The sequence below is a fragment of the Chlorocebus sabaeus genome, chromosome 22 (assembly GCF_047675955.1).
Source record: "Chlorocebus sabaeus isolate Y175 chromosome 22, mChlSab1.0.hap1, whole genome shotgun sequence".
Lineage (NCBI taxonomy): Eukaryota > Metazoa > Chordata > Mammalia > Primates > Cercopithecidae > Chlorocebus > Chlorocebus sabaeus.
This window is the reverse complement of record NC_132925.1, coordinates 88,125,937-88,147,856: the sequence shown is the minus strand read 5'-3', so window position 1 is coordinate 88,147,856 and position 21,920 is coordinate 88,125,937. Positions and strand designations below refer to the sequence as shown.

At 54.8% G+C, this 21,920-nt stretch overlaps 1 protein-coding gene and 1 pseudogene across 5 annotated transcripts in view; one reads left to right on the top strand and one right to left on the bottom strand.

Moving 5' to 3' along the window:
• Positions 1–20,924, top strand: part of TEX264 (testis expressed 264, ER-phagy receptor) — a 33,358-nt gene extending 12,434 nt beyond the window's left edge. For all 5 annotated transcript variants that reach the window (XM_007984403.3, XM_007984404.3, XM_038003865.2 and 2 more), the window contains exons 3-5: positions 794–1,015; positions 16,052–16,220; positions 20,335–20,924. In XM_007984403.3, the coding sequence (XP_007982594.3) occupies positions 794–1,015; positions 16,052–16,220; positions 20,335–20,627 (684 nt within the window). In that variant the 3' untranslated portion in view covers positions 20,628–20,924. The remainder of the gene's footprint in view (positions 1–793; positions 1,016–16,051; positions 16,221–20,334) is intronic.
• On the bottom strand, positions 10,809–10,927 carry LOC119625954 (5S ribosomal RNA; annotated as a pseudogene).
• Positions 20,925–21,920: the final 996 nt, after the last annotated feature.

Sequence of the window (21,920 nt, the reverse complement as noted above, 5' to 3'; positions counted from 1 at the left end):
CTGGCCCTACGAGAGGGATGGGGAGGATGATCTCTTCACAGAATTTCACCAGCAACCCAGAGGCCAGTGATCCCAATTCTGTGTCCTGACAGGTGCTTCCTGCAGCCCCTCCACAGCCACTTGCCAGATCCTGACCCTGCAAGCATGTGTGTAAACACACACACACACACACACACACACACACACACACATGTTCTTGCTTTCCTAGGGCATGACCTTGGAGGGCTCTGAGCTCTTTATTCCTACTCCTCAGTTTTGCTCCCTTGCCTGCCATAATTTCTCTGCCCATGAAGCCTGCTCTTCTCCAGGAGATAGGAGGGAAATGAGCTAATAGGATTGTGCTGGACCCAGGCTGAAGGATCAGCCACTGTACAGTTCTACTGGTGGCCCTGGGGCGTGGGGGCTGACAGAGGGTCTCATGGTGGGGTGGAATGGCCCCCTCAGTGGAGGCATGTGGAGGGTGATGGTTCAGAGGTCCTCTCTGTCCTTCCCTCTCCTGGCCTCCGGGAGGGCAGAGACCAAGTCTAACCCCTCAGCATGATCCCTGAGTTTCCACAGGGCGTGGCATGTTTGTTGAAGGAATAGATGAGAGTCCTGCGGTACGATGCCACAGGCAGGGGCCATAGGTGGGTTCCAGTAAGAAAACAGCTAGCTCTGTCCTGGTATCTGGGGCTGCATGGCTTGTCAGAGCTGGTGGTGGTTTTAGGCCTGATCTGGCACAACTCCAGGAGGAAGGAGGTCTGAGGGCCTCCTTCCTTTGCCCAACTCTCACACCCATGCTTTGCTTCCCCAGGTGCCCCCTGATAAGTGCCGATGTGCCGTGGGCAGCATCCTGAGTGAAGGTGAGGAATCGCCCTCCCCTGAACTCATTGACCTCTACCAGAAATTTGGCTTCAAGGTGTTCTCCTTCCCGGCACCCAGCCACGTGGTGACAGCCACCTTCCCCTACACCACCATCCTGTCCATCTGGCTGGCTACCCGCCGTGTCCATCCTGCCTTGGACACCTACATCAAGGTGAGGCACAGGCCTGGGGTGTGTGTGTTGGGGACAGCCAGGCCCCTTGGGTGGAGCTGAGGAGGACTGCCTAGAATGGGAGGAAGAGGTGGTTTTGGCAGAGCAGCACCCTGGGACCCTCATGGAACAGGTACCTGTGGAGCTAGGAAGATGGGCAGAGGTTGTTGGCATCTCTTTCAGATGCCCAAGATCTTGTGGGAGCCGGAGCATATCCCAAGAGCATGGAGAGCTTGTTCATAAACCTGGTCTGGTTAGTTTGGCTCTCTGGCTTTGACCAAAGACATCCTTAGTGCTTATCCCACACTTTGGCTCAGATGAATGGACAGGCCACTTTATTCTCATCCTGCTGGAGGCCTGCACAGCAAGGACCTGAGGCTCCCAGTGTCTGGGCAGGCCCCAGGTAATCATGTATTGCCCGTTGCCCTGCCTCTGCATGGGCTTATATACCTGCTCCCAGAGGCCAGGGCTGGGGCAGCAGTGGCAGGCTCTGTCTCCTTTACTTCCTGACTTGGTCGCTGGCAATGCTGGCAGCCCAACCTTCCTGGAGGAAGGAGAGCCAGCCATGGGTCATCTGACAGGGATTTCTGTGTCTACAGAGATAGATTTTTTAAAAACATGCCCTGTTACACATCCCTCCTCCCCTAAACGTTTTGTAAATTTGGGTGCTAGGGAAATGACCCCAGTTGGGTTTGGACGTGATTGTTTGTTCATTCATTTAACTTGTATTTATTGTCTGTGTGCCAGGTGCTATAATGGGCACAATGTGAATGAAACATTGGTGCATGAAACAGACATTCACAGTGAGGTGGTGAAGATAGGTAATAAATGTCAGACAAAAATGGGACATGTGCTAGAGAAGGAGAGGGTGAGAAAAGTCAGGGAACCAACTTGGACAGAATGATCAGGGACAGCCTCTCGGAGGCGACAACCTCAAGGCAGAGTCCTACAAGAGCCTTTAGAGAGGAGATAAGAACTAGGCAGAGCTTTGATCTACATGCAGCAGGAAGTCACTGCAGTGTTCCAGCCAGGAAAATAACACGTGAAGCCACGTCTGTACAAGATGGGCTGTCCCATATCTGGGCAGGGTGGGACTGGACCATAGACCTGGGACCAGGTGGAGATGCTTAGACCTAGGGTTGAGGAATTAGCCTAGGAGGCTGTCATGAATCCCATTGTAAGTGGTGGCAGCTTGGGCAGGCCCAGTGGCTACAGAGATGTGGACAAGGATGGAGATTTACAATCACTTTTGGGATAGAACTGATGGACTTTGGGTGGATTCGCTGTTGGGGAAGGAGAGGCAATGAGGGAGTCACAGAGGGCTCTGCTCCCCTCTGGCCTGGGCAGATGGGCAAGCGTGTAGTGATGCTTTTCACTGACATGTGGGAAACTGAGGGAGGTCCTGGTTTTGCGGGGAAGGTAGCTATTTGGGCTATGTCAGGGGAGCTGCCTGAGATACATCTAAGTTGGGGGGTGTGGAGTCAGCAATGGTATGTGTGGCCTGGAGTTGAGAAAAGGCTGGGCTGGTGGATATATTTGGGGACATCAGCCTGTTGGCAGTATTTGACCTGGGTGGCTGCCCTGTGCCTCCCAGCCTCTGTGGGGCCAGGTAGGCGATAGACAACCTGTGGCAGCAAAGGCTGGACAGAGGGTGTGGCCAGTGTGGCAGGGGTCAGGGAACAGGACAAGAGAGTCAGTGGGAGTGAGAGCCTGGTACACTTGGAGGATCCTTGCAACTTTGTTCACCAAAGCAGCTTGGGGAAAGGGACAGAGTGTTGATGATGGAAATGGGAGCTCAGATGTCCCTGGAGTCTGGTGTTGGGGCTGAGGAATGAATAAATGAGGCCCTAGGTCACCAGCTGTGTCCTTGGTGGTCAAGGACAGGTTTAAAGAATCAGGAGTGAGAAGATCTGGAAAGGGGAGGGCTGTCACAGTGGTAGGGCAGGGGCACAGGGAAAATAGAGGGGAGTTTCCTTTGTGAGCTAGAGGGTGGTGGCCAGAAGGGGTGCTGGGCAGGATGTGCTTGCCTGGCTGCGGTTGGACTGGAGGTGGGGGTGGGCTGGCTGGTGGTGTGGGCAGGAAGGAAGATACCAGTGCCCTAGGCCTGCTTAGTGTGCCACCTCTGGGGAGTCCTCCCCCATTTCACTCAAGGAAGGCCTCTCCAGTCCTGTCGGTGCCATCCTCAACCTCATGGGCCCGTCTGGAGGGGCACCCCTGGGAAGAGACTTCTTGGGTTCCAGACCTCAGAACAGGACGTGTGGCATGTGGTGTGGTGGCGAGCAACTCAGCCACCAAAGCCTTTTCCTGGCTTCAGGGGTTTATTTTTAGACACCTTTGTCCAAATTTCCCGGCCCCTGACAGTTTCACAAGTTGCCTGGTTTTGACGTCACCTCTTTGATGAAAGCCCTTCCTCCTTCCTCCCCGCTCCCATGGGAGCCTGTCAGCTGTGCTCCTAGAGTGGGGGTTGAGGCAAGAAAGCCAGGGATGTGGGGGAGAGCAAGGGGCTTCTCCCCTGTGAGGCATGCTTGTGTGGGTTTGGCCATCAGCAGGGAAAGATAGAGACCAGCTGCCCACAGAAGAGGCATGGCCCAAGGTCCTGGGCTTGTATTGGCCGCAGGGTATGGGGGTTGCCTCTACTCCTGTGTTTAGCCTGACCTTGCGTCTTGGGGAACAAAGCCAGGGGAGAGATGAGGAAGGGGCTAGCTCTGTTAGCTGGTCACAGCCTGCAGTGGACAGGGGTGGCCCTGTGCCTCTCTCAGCCCAGGAGACAGCAAGGAGAGAATATAAGGTTCCCTTCCATCCCTGCCTTCATCTCCCCTGCCCTGGGGTCAGAGAAAGGAGATTACTAATGAGACTGGGTGCTTCTGACTGTAGCACCAACAGCTGACTGCCTTTAGCTGTGTGTGTGTGCATGTGTGTACACCCTTCTTTTTTCTCTCTGGATCTGGGACTGCTGTGAAGGTTCTTCAAATGGAATGACAGCAGCCATCAGCTTTCTGTTTTGGCAGGGGTGAGGGAGGCCAGGAGCCCTGCTGCCAGGAGTTGCGGGGGGAGGATGTGTCAGGCTCACCAGCCTCTCTAGGGGCTGGGTGAGGGGCAGGGTTGAATGGATCTTAGCTTTGGGTTTGGGAGGTGGAGAGCAGCTGCTGTCCTGGGAGTTGCAGATGTGCCTGAGCCTGGGACCAGATTGGTCTCATGGGACAGAGGGACCTGAGACCAACAAACCTGAAGTTCACAGCGAGAGGCCCAAGGAGAAGCACTTGTCAGGACTCTCGGGATTCTGGAAGGGATGGCTGATCTCAGCTTTCCTGGTTTGCATGGCAGCCTCTGGCTCTCTGGCTAGCCTTCCCCAGCTTGGCAGCCTGGCAAACGGCTATAGGAGCTGGAACTCTGCCTTTCTCCATATAAACTGCTAAGGGCCCCCAGGCTGAACACTCATTCCCCAGGAATCCATGGGTACTGTGTGACCATCACTCCATATGGAAGATGCCTCAGCTTTATCAGGCTGCTCCGCTGGAGTCCAAGGAGGTGGCCTCTAGTACAGGAGGAGACCACTCCCCAAGTCCCAGGAAGGGGGTGTCTTCTGGAAGCTGCAGGATGGAACAGAACTTGTTTGAAATTGCAAACCTGCAGAGGAGAGATGGGGCCCAGATGTGAGCCCAGAGCAATGGGCAGAGGCCCCCAGATTCACCACAGTCTTAATGAGTGTCCAGGGAAGGCTTCGGACACGTGGAACAGACCAGGACTGAGGGATGGGCCTGGGAATTCCATGTGTGGGATTGTGTGTGTAAGGTCTCTAGTGCAGTTTGCTCATATCTGTCTGTAGCACTTGGTGGGAAAGGCCATTGAGAGTGCTCCACTGGCATAGCCAAGCCCCCATACCTGACTTCTCTCCCAGACCCATCCAAAATCCTTTTCATAAGTGCCCTTCCCTGTTGTCTCTGATTTCAGGGAGTTTTTAGGGGAGGGTCTTTGTAAAATGGTTTGATCTTCTTCTCCCAAGTTTAGGGTGTTACAGGGCATTGTTCATGTAGTGGCTGATTGGCTGGGGAGTGCAGGTGGCCCTGGAGGTCAGACTAATGTCTGACCATCCACCATCAAATTGGAGAAAAGTGTGTGGGGAGGGGTCACCGAGGGGATGTAGTAAGCCTCTGAGGGGAACCTTGGTGGCTGAATTCTGGGACAGCTGGGTTGACTGGGACTGTCTTACCAGGGGCTTAAAGGGGATAAGGCCAGGTGTGGTGGCTCATTGCCTGTAATCCCAACACTTTGGGAACCTGAGGCGGGAGGATCACTTGAGCCCAGGAGTTCAAGACCAGCCTGGGCAACATAAGTGAGACCCTGCCTCTAAAAAACAAAAAACAGAAAAAAAAAAATTAGCCAGGCACTTATAGTCCCAGCTACTCAGTAGGCTGAGGTGGGAGGATCACTTGAGCCTGGGAGGTCAAGGCTGCAGTGAGCCATGATTATGCCACTGCACTCTATCCTGGGTGACAGAGTGAGACTCTGCTCAAAAATAAATAAATAAATGAAGGGGACATGGTGGCTCACACCTGTAATCCTAGAACTTTGGGAGGCTGAGGCAGGTAGATTACTCCAGCTCAGGAGTTTGAGACCAGCCTGGGCAACATGGTGAAACCTCGTCTCTACAGAAAAAAAATACAAAAAAATTAGCTGGGCATGGTGGCATGGACCTGTGGTCTCAGCTAGTCGGGAGGCTGAGACAGGAGAATTGCTTGAGCTCAGGAGGCAGAGGCTGCACTGAGCCAAGATCACGCTATCGCACATCAGCTTGGGTAACAGGAGTGAAACCCATCTCAAAAAAATAAAAGTAAAAACATTAAAAAAAAAAAAAAAAAAAAAAAAAGAAGGAAGGAAGGAAAAGGAAGGAAGTAAAGGAAGGAAGTAAGGCAAGGACCCCAGACCATAGTTCTCAGACTGCTCTGACTGTGCTGAGGTGCCCTGTGGCTATTAGCCTAGGGTAGAGGCTGTACTCAAACCCTTACCTGCTTCACCTGAAGTAGTTCTGCCTGTGCGTTTTACAACCCAGGTGTCTTGAGCTTTTGTTTGGAAGGGAGCTTCTGAGGCTCAACTGGTTTGAAAACCTCTGTCCTAAGAGAGGTGCAATACTGGGCAGATGCCACCTCCAGTCCCGCCCACTGCATGTCTGTTCTGGATCCTAAGGATGCTATAACTGCAGTGTGAGTGGATCTGGGAGGCACCAGGGCCCAGCCCTTGTGCAGGTAGGGCAGGGGCTCCAAAGAGACGCACTTGTCTTGAGGGGAGTGTGACTGACTGGAAGCTGGACCCGGAGGGACCCTGGGGAGCTACAGGTTGGAGTTCTCCTGGGGTGGTGGTGACTGAACTCCTGAGTGGTGATAGCATTATGGGGCAACCATCTTGGAACTAAGGCCTATGGGCCCCAACAGGGTGCCTGTGGAAGTGGGTCAGCCTGTTGAGCCGTGGCTGTGAGGAAGCTCGAAATAGCCTGGCCACAGCCTGTGTTCTGTCCAGTGGGAACAGAACCCCTTGTGTTTGTTTCCCCTTAGTCTGCCTCAGTGACCCTGAGGGACACAGGGCACAATGGCTCATGCCTGTAATCCCAACACTTTGGGAGGCTGAGGTGGCTGGATCACCTGAGGTCAGGAGTTTGAGACCAGTCTGGCCAACACGGTGAAACCCCATCTTTACTAAAAGTACAAAAATCAGCTGGACTTGGTGGCACACGCCTGTAATCTCAGTTACTCAGGAGGCTGAGGCACGAGATTGCTTGAACCCGGGAGGCAAAGGTTACAGTGAGCTGAGATCACAACACTGCCCAGTGAGCTGAGATCATGACACTGCCCTTCAGCCTGGGTGACAGAGCAAGACTCCATCTCAAAAAAAAAAAAAAAAAGCAGGTGAGGAAGCCCTAACAGGAATGTGAAATCTGCGGTTATTTCCCTCTTCCTGACTGTCACCTTTGCCAAGCTAACGTGGGAGGCTTCCAAACTTTATTTTTAACAAGGGAGGCCCTCTTGGCATCTCAGCTCAGTCACTTATTCAGCAGTTATTTACTGAGGTCTCTTGTGTGTGTCATTGTTCTGTGCATGGAGGAACCAGCTAGGAGGCATGACAGAGTCCTAATCAAAGCCAGCATCCCCATTGTTTTACAGATGGGGAGGCTGAGGCCTAGGGAAGGAAGGTGCCCCAAGGTCAAGGGATGGAGCAGTGGCTGAGTCCAGACTGGGTCCCTTAGGCTGAGGATCGTTCTGATGGCTACATGCCTTTTGCCACTCTGTCCTATACATAAGTGGGGCTGGAACCAAGAGACCGAGGACTTGTCGTCAATTTGGGATATGCTCGGGATGGTGCCCTTCTTTCTCCAACCCTGGTAGTCACAGTTGGGGGCTGAGGCTTCAGGTCTGGGAGACTGCTGGGGGAGCCGAGTCTAAGCATAAGAAGAGGCTGTGTACCTGCTTGCCCAGCAGGCACTCACTAGTGCTCTGGGCACAGGAAGCAGCTGCTGCAGGCACCTTATCGGGCCTCGTGTCCATACCCTCAGTGAGGCAGAGGCGGTTCTATTCCCAGGCTTCCCTCCCTGGATCTCAAGGGCTGGTTCACCTGCTGGTGCTGCCACCTGCTAAGTGGCCTGCTCTGGCACAGGGAGGAGGGCACTTTTGACAGCATCAGGACCTGGAACTGAGTGACAATCCTCCAGCACTCTTTCCTCCTCTATCTCCTCCAGCCACAGAGCCTAGCCATGCCTGGGGGTGGAGAGGGGAGGGATAGATTCGCTGGGAAAGGCAAAACAACCCTTGTAGGGTGGTGGTATTTGGGTTGCACCTATAAGGTGGGCAGTGTTCCCCAGCTGGCAAGGCATGTCAGGCAGAGGTACTGGCTTGGTGGCAGTCATGGCTTGTGTATCCAGTGAAACTGGAGTACAGGAGAGGAGCGAGTTTGGGCCTAAGAGATTAGGCTGGGTCCTGCAGGCACTAGGGAGACACTGATGGCGTCTGAGCAGATGAGTGACAGTATCCAGGCTGGGATTCAGATCAAGTCTCTTGAGTACCTGGGAGATAAGGAGGAAGAGCCAGAGGCCACAGCTAAATTCTGCAAAAGGATAATGCAAGTTAGCAGAAAGTAGCAGTGACTTTTCATTCCCAGATGTCCCCAAGCCAAGAGGCAATCCTCCCACCACATCAGGGCTTGGCTTCCCTGGCCCCCTTAGGGAGCTACCCTTGGGTGTTGAGGTGTTGAGGGCCAGGCCTCTCCCTTTTGTTGGCCTAGGCACTGGAACCTGCTCCTTAGCCTCTCTGGCTTTACGCCACCTCCCTCCTTTCCCCCAGGAATGAAAGCACAAAGCCAGCCTTTGCTGGGGCGGCGTGGGAGCCACCACTCTCAAAATACCAGCTCGGATATTGTAGCTTGGCAGCCCTGCAGGACCCTGGGGGCTGAAGCTTGTCTGGATGGTGCTGTGGGGTTGGGCTGTCACCAATCCAGAGGGAGCCTTCTTCCCCAGGCAGATGGAATTTACTTATCAAGGAAGAATTCTGTTGCTCTTCTCCAGGAAGCTCAAGATTGGAATTAGGGAGAGGAAAGAGATTCCAAGGAAAGAACTTGCAGTGCACGCCCCCTCCCCCAAGCAGAACAACTTCTCCTTCAGCTGAGCCCTCAGATGAGGAGAGGCTAGCTGTCTAGTTATGCAGGTGGGAAGGAAAGGACTTCCCTGAGGAGTGGAGCAGAGGTCAGAGGTACCAGTTGGAGATGAGAAATTCAGGGCCTTTTCCTCTCCCTCTCTTCTGTCCCCTGTCTCCTCTGCATCCCCACTTGCCCACTTGTCCTTCCCCTCTGGCAATTCCTGACTCCTCTGGCTCTCAGGTGCTTGGCTTCACAGCTCCATCTGTACGAGCAGCCTTCCTGCTGCTGGATAATCATCAGCAACCAGTTTGTCAGCTTGTGAGCAGGACAGGGCTCAAGGTCCTTGACTACACAGACAAGCTGCTAAGAGTGCTGGATCTTGGAGAGGGGGTGGGCTGTGGAGCCTGCGATGGTAGGGCCATCATCTGGAAGGCTGTAGCTCTCCTCCCAGATTTGCAAGGGAGAGCAATGGGATCTCAGGGCTGACTCACCCAGTGCTCTAACTGAGCTCTCCTTGGGGTACTCACTCCCGTACTCTCCAACGCTCTGGTCCGGCCACACAAGGGCCCAGGCCCGAGAAGGCCAGAGCAGGGCTGAGCCAGGGTTGTATCTTGGCCCTCTGGGCCTAGAGAAAGGTAAGACTGGGTATGGATGCAGGATAAGGGGCCTCCCAGTCCATCTGGGCACTAAGGTGCTTCAGAGCCTGTGTCCCATGTGCCTGCTTAGAAGGAAACATTATTTCCCCACCCCTCAAAACCCCAGCCTGCCCTGGTGCTTGACTGCTGCCTAGGCCCTCCTCCACGGGCTGCCCAGGAAGCCAGGGTCTGCGTCGTGCCAGGGAGATGAACGGAGGTGTAAATTGTGTGGCAAGCTGCCGGCTCTGAGGTGAAAATGAAAAGTCTTCAGGCAGTGGCAGCAGCAGGCGCAGCAGGCTGGGGTGCCAGGCACAGCACACCGTCTCCCACCCCACTCTCCCTCACACCTTCCCCCTTCTGCAATCTTCCCCAGGTTCCCACCCAGGCCTGGACCTGCCTGCCTGGCTCCTCTGCCATTCCCTGCCTTTCAACACGGGGCTCCCAGACTGGCCCTGGGGTCATCCTAACCCCAAGAGGGCTATTATATCTCGTTTCCATTATGTTTTCTTTTTTTTTTTTTTTTGAGATAGAGTCGCATTCTGTCACACAGGTTGGAGTGCGGTGGCACTATCTTGGCTCACTGCAACCTCTGCCTCCCGGGTTCAAGCAATTCTCCTGCCTCAGCCTGCCGAGTAGCTGGGACTACAAGCATCCACCACGATGCCCGACTAATTTTTATATTTTTAGTAGAGACAGCATTTCACCATGTTGGCCAGACTGGTCTCAAACTCCTGACCCCAGGTGATCTGCCCGCCTCGGCCTCCCAAAGTGCTGGGATTACAGGTGTGAGCCACCATGCCCGGCCTCCATTATGTTTTCTAATTGGCTGATCTGCTGCACAGAAAAATGGGCTGTGCTTGAGTTACCTTTGTGACTTAATGTTCGTAGTAGTCCCTCCATTGATTCTTTTTGGGTTTTCTGAGTATACAGTTTTCTTATCTTCACATAATGGTGTTTTTATTCATCATTTCCAGTTCCTCACTTCTTTTGAGATCATCTATTCTAATCTCTTCCTTTCTTTCCCTTTCCTTCCTTTCCTTCCTTCCCTTCCTTCCCTTCCTTCCCTTCCTTTCCTTTCTTCCCTCCCTCCCTCCCTCCCTCCCTCCCTCCCTCCCTCCCTTCCTTCCTTCCTTCCTTCCTTCCTTCCTTTTCTTTTCTTTTCTTTTCTTTTTCTTTTTCTTTTTTGAGAGAGTTTTGCTCTGTTGCCCAGGCTGGAGTGCAGTTCTGAGATAGAGTCGCATTCTGTCACACAGGTTGGAGTGCGGTGGCACTATCTTGGCTCACTGCACCTCTGTCTCCTGCGTTCAAGCAGTTCTCCTGCATCAGCCTCCCAAGTAGCTGGGATTACAGGCACCTGCCACCACACCTGGCTAATTTTTGTATTTTTAGTAGAGTTAAGGTTTCACCATGTTAGCCAGGCTGGTCTGAAACTCCTGACCTCAAGTAATCCGCCCGCCTTGGCCTCCCAAAGTGCTAGGATTACAGGTGTGAACCACCATGCCTGGCCAAAGAGGGAAAGAGGGAGGGAGCGATAGGCCAAAAGCCTACAGCACCTGGTGTTCCCAGACAGTCTCCCATCCAAGTACTAACTAGACCCGATCCTGCTTAGCTTCTGAGATCAGACAAGATCAGGCGCATTCAGGGTGGTATGGCTGTAGACCCTTTATTTCATACTTGGGCAAATTGAGGGTCAGAGGGAAGCTACCCATTTGTCTAGCCAAGCCAATGCCCTAGGCTCCTGCCTGGGGTGCTCTCTGCCATGTCCTACTTCCTCTCTCTCCCCTCCCTGGCAATTCTGTCTTACTCCCTATCTCCTTTGCCTGCCATTTTCAGAGCTTTGGGCTCTCCTGGTGTGAGAGGAGAGTAGAGAGAGGGGAAGTGCTCACCAGCCCTTCTGCAGGCTCTCCCTGTTGGTGTGGCAAGGCCCCAGAGCACCAACAGACAGGTCTAGCTTCTGGGCCAGAGGCTTTGAGGCAGCCTAGTGGGGGTGAGAGGAAAGTTTCTGGGCAGAATAATAACCTGCTACCTTCTAGCTGCAGCCTCTTGCTATACCTCCCCAAAGCATTCACATGCCATGAAGACCAGCTGCCTGAGGGGCCTCCAGGGTCTGAGCCCTCACTTGCAGGGACTGCTGTGTGCAGGCAGGTACATGTCGGTGTCTGTAATTAAAAACGAACATGCATCACTTCACCCAGCAAGGAGACGCCACCACCTCGGGTGGGATGCAACAGCTGCTTTCTGGCTGTGCAGCTGCCTGGGTGTCCAGCCTGGTACAGAAGGATACATAGGATTGGGTAGCTCAGGGTGAACAGTAAGGCAAGGCCCAGGGCCCCTCAGCCAGACCTCATGCCTTTCTGGGCCTCTAGAGCTTAGGTAGGAAATGTGACCCAGTCCTTGGCCCACACGTTGCCTCCTCCTTTTGGACATCTGCAGCCACCTAATTCTAAGCAAACCTCCAGCCTCTCGGTAGCCTGGGAGTGGGACCCATCATCAGCCTCCATCCTGGGCCTGACCTCTTCTGTCTTCGATTTGCTCCCAACCCCTAGATGAAGCCAGGGCACAGGGTGATGTCCTGAGTACAAAGCACTAAAAGAGGATAGTTCAGGTCCTCTCTCATCTCTTTTCTTCCTCTCCCATAATTCAGAAAGACCTGCTGGGGAGGCACTGTGGGTCCTGTGGGGAAACCTTGGCCTGGTGTATCAGTCTTGCCCTGTTGTGGGAGCCCTTAGCTGAATGGGCTAAATGCCTGCACCCTACCCAGGAGACGAACTGAGGCTGAGGTGAGTTGGGAGTGTGTGGTGTGTCCCCAGGGTAGCCGAGGCAGTGGCACTGTGGCAGCCTGTGTGAGGTGGGTGAGCTGCTCCTTCCCTTTTTTACCAGCTCTCCTGAGTGGGTGAGCAGGTGTTGGTGCAGGGTGGGGTGGTGGTGGGGAAGTGCTGGTGGTTGGGGTCTCTTAGAAATTCCTGCATCGCCGGGCGCGGTGGCTCAAGCCTGTAATCCCAGCACTTTGGGAGGCCGAGGCGGGCGGATCACGAGGTCAGGAGATCGAGACCATCCTGGCGAACACGGTGAAACCCCGTCTCTACTAAAAAATACAAAAAACTAGCCGGGCGCGGTGGCAGGCGCCTGCAGTCCCAGCTACTCGGGAGGCTGAGGCAGGAGAATGGCGGGAACCCGGGAGCGGAGCTTGCAGTGAGCTGAGATCCGGCCACTGCACTCCAGCCTAGGCGACAGAGCCAGACTCTGTCTCAAAAAAAAAAAAAAAAAAAAAAAAAAAAAAGAAATTCCTGCATCATGGGTTGTGTCACAAGTCCCCATCTTGTTTCTGCATGTGGAAGACCCAGGTGGGAGGGAAGGCCCAGAGGTGTGCCTGAGGGACCGGAACTCTGAATCCAGTTTCTGGCAGTCATTGGCGGCACCTTGGCATGATTCACTGACTTTTGCCTGTTAGGTGGAGAGGAATGTGAACATCTGCAACTTTCCCACCTTGGAAAGAGGCTTTATGGTCTCCTTGGGTCTGTGTGTGGGAGTGAGCTGCTCTGGGCTATGGGTTTGTCAGATGGCCAGTGGTGTCCGTGGCAGAGCATGTTCTCATGTCCTGGCAATGCTTCCACACACTTCTGGCTGTCTGGGCTGTGGAAGGGGGTGTGCCAGGGGTAGGAGGACCCCAGGCCCACCCAGGCTCTTCACCAGAGGGGCCAGCCCAGTGTGATCTTGAGCTAGTGTCCTTGGCCGTTGGCAGTCTGCTCTCCAAGGGCTCCCTGGGGCTAGCTGAGGGAGAGGCAGCTGGCCTCGCCTTCCTCCAATGATTTTCCAATATTTACTGGCTCATTGACATATTGCCCGGGCCATGGCTCCTACCGCGCAGCAAGGACCCGAGAGCCAGCCCATGGTCACCCTCTCTTCCCTCTGAGGTTGCACCTGACTGGGAGGGAAAGGGCTTGTCCTCTCTGCCTGGTCACTCAGGGACAGAGCATATAGCTCGTCCTGCCCCTCACCCTCTATCCCCAGCCCCCACTAGACTCGTTTTTGCTCAGTGGGCAAAGCATGGAAGGGAGAGCAGTCTCCCAGGAAGGGCCAGGGGCAACTACAAGCCCCTTCTCTGCCTGTGGGCCTGGCTTATAAGTTTGCTCCTTTGCCTTCTTCCTGCCCCTTCTCTACCCAAGTCTGAATTTTGGTAGGACCTGGTGTTATAATGATTTGGGGCTGAACAGTCAATGGCACTTTAATTAGCTCCATGCCTCCCTCCAGTAGGGAGGACCAGGGCCCCCAGGTAACAGTGGGTAGGACCAGGCTAGTTTTGGGCCTGAGGCTGCCACTCCAGGGGTCTTGGAACAGGCTGTAGGACCTGGTGCTCCCTGTGTGGGATGCTGTGAGGAGGGAGAGCTGGGCAGAGAAGGAAGGGCTGTGTGGCAGGGCCACAGTTTTCTCTCCATCCGCTGTCTCCCTTGTTCCTCTATTCTCCCTGATGGCTTTGAGATGAAGGCGATGGCAAGGATGGAGGATGCAGTTTCCATGGCAACGGGGCTGTCCACAGCCAGGCAACTTCAGAGCCGGGCTCTCCGGAGGAGGCAGATGCGCAGAACAGCCGCAGACTGCCTCCCGCCTGCCAACAAGGGGGCTGGCAGAGCAGGTGGCACCGGGTGGCAGCCTGGTGCTGCCCAGCCTAGGGGAGAGGGTGGAAAGAGCAGTACTCCCTCTTATCATCTTGTTACTGCCAAGTTCCTCCAGAAGGGAAGCTAGGGAGGTGGCTTGAGTGTTGAGAGGGGTTGGGGTAGGGTCCTTCTTGTCCCTGGAATCTCTGGGTGGACACAGGCTCTGGCCTCTGGGATCTTCCCCAAAAGCCAAATGTCTGCTGCTCTTGTGATGGCCACTCAGCTGCTACCCTTTGGACCCTTTGTCCAGAGTGTGAGGATGTTGGTGAAGGCCATGCCCTGACTAAATTCAGGGATTCTTTTCTTCCATCTAGCTACTGGGGAAGGACCTGGATCTTCTTCAGGGGCCTCCCTGCCCCTGGCCTCAGTGACCTGGCCCAGTTTCCTGAGTGGGGCTCAGGTTTGGCAGATGCCTGCCTCTAAGTGCTGGCATTGGAGGGGCCCCAGAGCCTGACAGCTCCTGCTTCCTGACACTGTGTTCTTGTTTAGCATCCTCCTGGAGACCAAGGCTGGAGTGGGTATGTGGGTGGGTAGAGAAGCAAAGACAGCCATCTGTGTGTTTAGAAATGGGAAGTGTCAGGGGCATGGACTCTTGAGATGGAGAAGCCCCGAGGGCACCCAGGTTGGCAAAGAAGATTTGAATCCAACTATTAAAAAATAATGACTTTCCTTCACTGACCTTGGAAGCATCAGGGTTGGGGTGTTCTGCTTTGCCGTTGAGCACATGGAGACTTAGGATGAAAGGCTTTGCCTGGATCACCCGTGGAGTCAGAGGCTGAGCCACAACCAGACCTGGGCCAGGCCATCCACCTCCCACGTGGCCTCCTAGATGCACCCTTCCTCCAGCTGGCTGCTGAGGGTACTAGCTAGATAAACCTTTCATGCTCACTCCCCTTTCCCTTTATCATCCATGGGCTTGCTTTTAACTGTTCTTTGCTTGCTTGCTTTAGTTGAACGAGGTTCCTCAACCCTCGGGTTGGCCAGGCAGGCGGACAAGTGGAGTCCTGGAATGGCTTCTCCTTGCCAGGCAATAAGTTTCTCATTACTGCTAAGTGGAAGGCTCATTTCAGAGCTCATGGTGAGAGTGGGGCGAGTGCTATAAATAGTCATGTTGTGAAGGTTGGCGGGTGAGCAGTGACAGGGCAGGGGCCTTGCAGTCATCTTAGTGGGTATTTGTGCTCCGTCGCAGGAAAGGTTGAGGGGCAGACCGTGAGTGAGAAGCACTTGACCCCCTGTTCTGGCTGTCACTGCCCGCCTCAGGGTGGCTCTGGCATGTCTGTGCCCCTCCATACACATCAGAGCATTGGATTCTGTGTCTAGGCAGAGGGAGGTGGAGTGCCTTTTGGAACTTGGGGCCCAAAAGGTGGTACATCAGCCCATTGCGTAATGTCCTGTGCTAGATCTACTTGTCTTACCTGCCCTTCCAGTCCAGGGTCTCCCTCCTCCCCATCAGCTAAAACCCTGGGTTTATATGTGAGGAGGTATGGGAACCACACCTGATAGTCTCAGAGGTTGATATAGATCTGAACTAGCAGGGGAATGAATGGGAGTGGAAGTGGTGTTTAACTGGCCTTGATCCTTGTTCAGGGTCTATAGTAGCATGTCTGCAAGAGCAAGGGCTGGAGGCCTAAGGACTGAGGGTACTGGTCTTCTGATATCTATGGGTCAGTCAGCGTTGTCCAGGGTGGAGAGGAGGTCAGGGCCAGGGGGTCCTGGGATGGAAAGTCTGGCAGGTGAGACTTTGACTTGGGCACATGGGGTCCCTATCCTGGGGTGGTCCAGGGGTGCCAAACTTTATGGCTCTGTGAGACCAGTGCCTTCTGGAACAGATTTCTGGTCTCAGATGTACACATAAGAGAGCAGTGCCAGGCTCCTGGGTTCTTTTACCGCTTGCCCTAGGGTGTCGTCCTTGGTCTTCAGACTATTATTGCACTCTGGATTATGGGGCCCTGCTGTTAGGGTGATCTATGTGTGCCTCCCTCAGCAGGGCTTTGGAACTTGGAAGAGGTTGAGAGGCAGAACCAACCCCTGGGACGGAATAGGTAATAGACAGTTCTGGGGGCCACCCAGGGACAAGTGAGTCAGGGGCCCTGTAGGGCTCATTTTACCTTTTGCCACTCTCTGACTAGGCACGGAAGCTGTGTGCCTATCCTCGGCTGGAGATCTACCAGGAAGACCAGATCCATTTCATGTGCCCACTGGCACGGCAGGGAGACTTCTATGTGCCTGAGGTGAAGGAGACAGAGCGGAAATGGCGGGGGCTTGTGGAGGCCAGTGACACCCAGGTGGATGGCACAGGTACAGAAGTTGGGGTATGAGGATGGGGCCCTCCTGGAGCTCCTCTCTTCTGGACTCCAGGGGCTTGGTTGAGGAGGCTCCTCCCTCTCTGGGTTGGCACTGTGGGTGTCAGGCTATGCTTGGCAGAGGGAGGAAGGAGACCCACCTACCCGAGGACCCACATGTGGCGTTGCCTATTCCCAGACCATGGATCTACATAGATCTGGATTCACACACATTACCTCCTGGCAACACAGATACAAAGACCCTGCCTGGATTCCCTCCAGATGCAGCAGGAGTACCCTTGGAAACAAAGATCACAGACAACTTGATGTTCATGGGAGGGGGCTGAGGCTGCTCAGGAAAGGAGTCCCTTGGGTGGGGCTCAGCAGGAAGTAAGATTGGCATAGATCTGGAAGGTAAGGAAGGGAGCAAAGTGTTCTCCTGTCCCTCAGTACAGGCCCCACCCAGAGCCAGCTGCTTTCTCCCTGCCAGGGAACAACCAGGGAGCATGCAGAGGGGAGCCAGGAGATCTGTCCCCTGTGCCATCCTTCAGGGCCAGTCCACACTCCTGCTGGCAGCCTCAAGGCCCCAGGTCCAGGCTGGAAGGCTGCTTGCCTGCCCACCTCTCTGCAATGATCTCTGTGACCCCGGGCTGTCTCAGGCACAAGGGGATCTGCTGGGTTACATCCCAGATGGTCCCAGGGGGCCTTATTCTTGGCCAACCTGGTGGAATTTGTGACTTCTAGGAGTGGTACAGGGCTGTGGGGAGAGGAACTGTCCCTCCTCCCCTCCTTCTTTAACAGATGATCTGCCCATCCAGTCAACAGCCAAGGTCACCCTAGGGAGATGTGTGTCAGCTAGGGCTGGACAGGAGGGTACTGGGAGCAGTCTCTACTCCCTAGGGGCCTGTGTCCAACACAGTTAACTTCATCTGCCACTTAATTACCTCCATGGGGTACAGTTCCCTTCTGCCTGGTAGTGCCCAGCAGACACTCTTCAGTTCCCCTACTGTGGGCACAGGACATGGCACAAGGTCAGCAGGCCCAGGCAGCCTCCAGGGCAGGAAGACAAAGTGCCTTCACTTTCCTGTGACCTCCCTCTGCTGCCAGCCTCCCCCTCCTTGACCCACCCACCCAGCTTCCTTCCCTCCCAAACACTGCCTGCCAGGGGCGTTGAAGGACTGCTTGGCACCCGCTACAGCTGGCTGCAGCAGCGGCTTCCACATTCCCCAGCTCCTCAGCCTGTTTTCCTCCCCTCCAGCCCGCCCACCTACTCCCTGGTGTTGGGACCAAGGGGTCTGCCTGCCTCTCACAGGGCCTGTCGTGACACCCCAGGGGGACTCGGTGTTTGCCCGCCAGGTGCATGCCACTGACACAGCAGTTGGTGGTGGGTGCATGCAGGGTGTCTGACTGCTCAAGGCTTGGCCTGTCCCTGCCACCTCCCTGCTGTGGCCCCAGCTCGGGCTGAGAGGTGAAAGGGGGTGATTAGCTGCCTTGTGCCTCTTACTACATTGATGTATTATTTAGCTCCAGAGAGGCGATGAATATTTGATCATCTTGCACTGGCTGTGGGCAGAGTGGGAGGGAGGGATTGGGGTGAAGGGGGTGGGCTTCAAATCCCCTGCCTCAGCAGCCCTGGGGATTTAGGTAGGGCCCTGCCTTGCCTGGTATCTTCTCCCCAGGGGTGCAAGCATGGGACTCTTGGACCTCCTCCTGTGTAAATCTTAGTGGGGCTATAGGGATGCTACTTCCCTGTATTGCTTTTTTTTTTTTTTTTCTTCTGAGGCAAGGTCTGACCCTATCGCCCATGCTGGAGTGGTGCAGTGGCAAGATCTCAGCTCACTGCAACCTCTGCCTCCCGGGCTTAAGCTGTCCTCCCACCTCAACCTTCTAAGTATCTGGGACAACAGGTGTGCACCACCACGCCTGGCTAATTTTTGTATTTTTTATAGAGATGGTGTTTTGCCATATTGCCCAGGCTGGCCTTGAACTTGTTAGCTCAAGTGATCCTGCCTCAGCCTCCCAAAGTGTTGGGATTCTAGGCATGAGCCACGATGCCTAGCTGGATTCCTTCTTTTTTTTTTTTTTTTTCCCCCTAAAGATGGAGTTTTCCTTTTTCGCACAGGCTGGAGTGAAGTGGCATGATCTTGGCTCACTGCAACCTCCGCCTCCTGGGTTCAAGCGATTCTCCTGCCTCAGCTTCCCAAGTAACTGGGATTACAGGTGCCTGCCACCATGCCTGGCTAATTTTTGTATTTTTAGTAGAGATGGGGTTTTGCCATGTTGGCCAGGCTGGTCTGGAACTCCTGACCTCATGTGATCCACCTACCTCAGCCTCCCAAAGTGCTAGGATTACAGGCGTGAGCCACTGTGCCTGGCCTCCAGCTGAATTCCTTTGCTTGAAGTGTATATATGTCCCCAGGGGCTGTCTTCATCTCAGCAGGCTGTCCTGGCCTGAAGGTGGCACCCCTAGGCTCCTTCCTCTGAACACTCCTAGCCTAGGAATTGGGTGGTAGGAGGTAGCATGCTGGGAAGCAGGCACATTCCTGTACCTGGGGTCCCAAGAGAGCCATTGAGTGGGTGGGCAGACAGAACATATAGTTTAATAGGGCCAGGGAGAAACTGTCTCCCTCCTTTGCTCTTTTCAGGCCTGCAGCCCCTAGGGCACTGATCATTATTTAAGGAGCAGTGAGGGCCTGGCATCCTGTCCCCTGGTCAGAAGAAACTACCCAAAACTCATTCCCCCACTTCTCCCCTACCACCTCATTCACAGGCCCCTGTCCTGGGAGCCACACCTGGGGCCTCAGCAGGAGGAGAGCCCTGAGCCAGCAGCCTGGGCTTCTAGGACTCACCTCACCTCTGCCAGTAGCACCCAGAGGGCATATTCTGGGGACTGAGTGGGTGGTAGGGGTAGAGAGAGACCCCAAATTCCCCCACCTCCTAATTCTCCCACCCCTAACCTAGGCCCCAGCTGAGGCTCAAGGAAAGCCCCAGGCTGAGTCCAGGTGCCAGGCAGACCCCAGCTGCACCTGGCTTGGCTCCAGCACCATGGAAACAGCGACTGGGGAAGCTGACCCACCCCTCACCTTCTGTGATGTTTGACAGCTGACCCTCTCCCCATCACACATGAAGGGTAGCAGATCCACTCTCTCCCAGTCTGGATTCCTGCACACAGCAGGCCTGAGCCCTATGTTCCTCCTTGCCACCCCAGCCTGCATTCAGTGCCTCTGATCCAGGGAGATGAACCCAGGGGTTGTTCCTGGACAGGGCAGATGAAGGGGCTGCTTGTTTGGAGGATGTATTGGGGGTGGAAGGAGCAGGTTAGAAGGGGTTTGGGCCATCAGCCTGGCTCAGCACTGGTTTGGGGCACCCCAACCACCAGCAGAGTGCTCTCATCATCTGCTTTTGCTATCTTGTGGCTCAGGAAGCACCAGTCGTTGGGGGTGGGGTGGGTAAGGGTTTCTCAGGGTCGGCCCAGGCATAGGGAGAGAAAGCCAACATGTTTCATCCCAGCACCCTCCTCCTTGCAGCTGGTTGAGTGTTTCTCAGGCCTTCTCCATCCTGCTCATACTTCAGCTCCCCCCTCAAGTGGGGACTTGGTGTGGGCCAGAGGCAGGGGCCTGCTGACTCCCTGGATGCTGCTCCTGGGAGCCCTGCATGGGGGAGGGCTGCAGAGGGGCCTCCTGCTGTATTCTGCAGTCCTCATGCCCTTGGGTGATGTTCTGTAGCTGGCCCTGGATACATCTCTCTCCAAGCTTGAAATGGGGTTGGGGGAAGGTGGAGGGGACACTACATGGGTCTCTTTGTTCTATCTCAGCTCCTCACCTCAGGGCTGAGTGGCCCTTAATAAATGTAGGGGGGAGGGCAGCAGGCTGTGTGGAAGTGCAGGGAGCTGAGGCTAATTCAGGGTGGGGAGAGGAGTGCACAGCTACCTCCTCCCTCCCTCCCTGCTCTTTCCCTCTGCCCTGTCTGTGCAGCCCCAGTCAGGGTAGAAGACAGAGGGCAGCTGGAGCGAGCCCCCTGAGCCCGGGAGGCTGCATTATTCATGAGTGCACTGTGTGCTGAGTTGCCTCTCCCTGGAGGAGGGGGTGGGATGGTCCTGGCTAACCTGTGCTCCCTTTTCCTGGCCATAGGAGCTGACACAATGAGTGACACGAGTTCTGTAAGCTTGGAGGTGAGCCCTGGCAGCCGGGAGACTTCAGTTGCTACACTGTCACCTGGGGCGAGCAGCCGTGGCTGGGATGATGGTGACACCCGCAGCGAGCACAGCTACAGCGAGTCAGGTGCCAGCGGCTCCTCTTTTGAGGAGCTGGACCTGGAGGGTGAGGGGCCCTTAGGGGAGTCACAGCTGGACCCTGAGACTGAGCCCCTGGGGACTACCAAGTGGCCCTGGGAGCCCAGTGCTCCTGAGAAGGGCAAGGAGTAACCCGTGACCTGCACCCTCCTGCAGTGCAGTTGCTGAGGAACTGAGCAGACTCTCCAGCAGACTCTCCAGCCTTCTTCTTCCTTTAGGGGAGGAGGGGTTCCTGAGGGACCTGACTTCCCCTGCTCCAGGCCTCTTGCTACGCCTTCTCCTCACTGCCCTTTAGGCTCCCAGGGCCAAAGGAGCCAGGGACTATTTTCTGCATCAGCCCCCAGGGCTGCCGCCCCTGTTGTGTCTTTTTTTCAGACTCACGTCGGAGCTTCCAGGACCCATAATAAAGCCAATGATTTACTTGTTTCACCTGGATTTGGGTTGTGTATTTGTTAGTTCTGCCTTGGTTGGGGGTGGCGGGGAGTGGCTGTACAGATAGGCTGGGAGTGGGAAGGAGCCTCCCCTCCCCAGGACAAAGAACAGAGGGAACATGGAAGGTACCCTGGGGTTGGGGGAGGAGGGGTGTTAGAGATCATCCACCTCCTACTCTGTGACCCCAGTGGCCAGCTGCCCCTCCACTGCAGTTGCCAGAGAGCAAGCAGAGCCTGGCTTGGGTGAGAGCTGAGCATGGGGTGCCCTCCAGGGCTCAGGAGTGGGGAGCTCACAGCCTGTCTTCGTCTGCCTCCAAGGGATGCCTTTGTATCTGTAGCTCTAGTGTGCCTGCACGCTGGTACTTCCCCAGTAGGCGAGGCTGCCCCACTGTGCCTACCAGTGTCTGTGTACCTGTGTGTGTGCATGTGCCCCCATGCTCATGCATTTGGCTCTGTATAACCACGGATGGGGCTGCTTGGGTAAAGCTGTGCCCAGGTGAGCATCAGGGTATGATTGTACCTGAGTGTGGCTGAGTCTGTGTGGATGGCTGTGTGCCTGTGTGTGTGTGTTTGTGTGTGTATTGCTGTGCTTTGTGTCTGTGTATGGTTGTATTATAGGAGCATGTGAGGCCATCTAACAGCATCTCTATGGGGTCTTTGTTCATATACAACTGTGTGTGGCTGTGTGTGCAACTGTGTGTGTGGTGATGTTCATGATGTTCATGTATAAAGCTATGTGTTTTGCTGTGTCCACGTATAAAAGCTATGGCTCTGTGCAGCTGTGTATCCATAATTATGGCGATGTATGTGTGGACATGTTTTGGTGTACAGCTATTTGTGGCATGTCTGTGTGAGCAGCTGTATATATGTGGCTGTGTCCACATGTGCAGCCGTGTGTAGACATGGTCACATGTTCTTAGGGGCAGGGGTGTGCCCATGTGTATTATTGCTGTCTACAAGTATAGCTGTGTGTGGTTGCATGTTTACATGTACT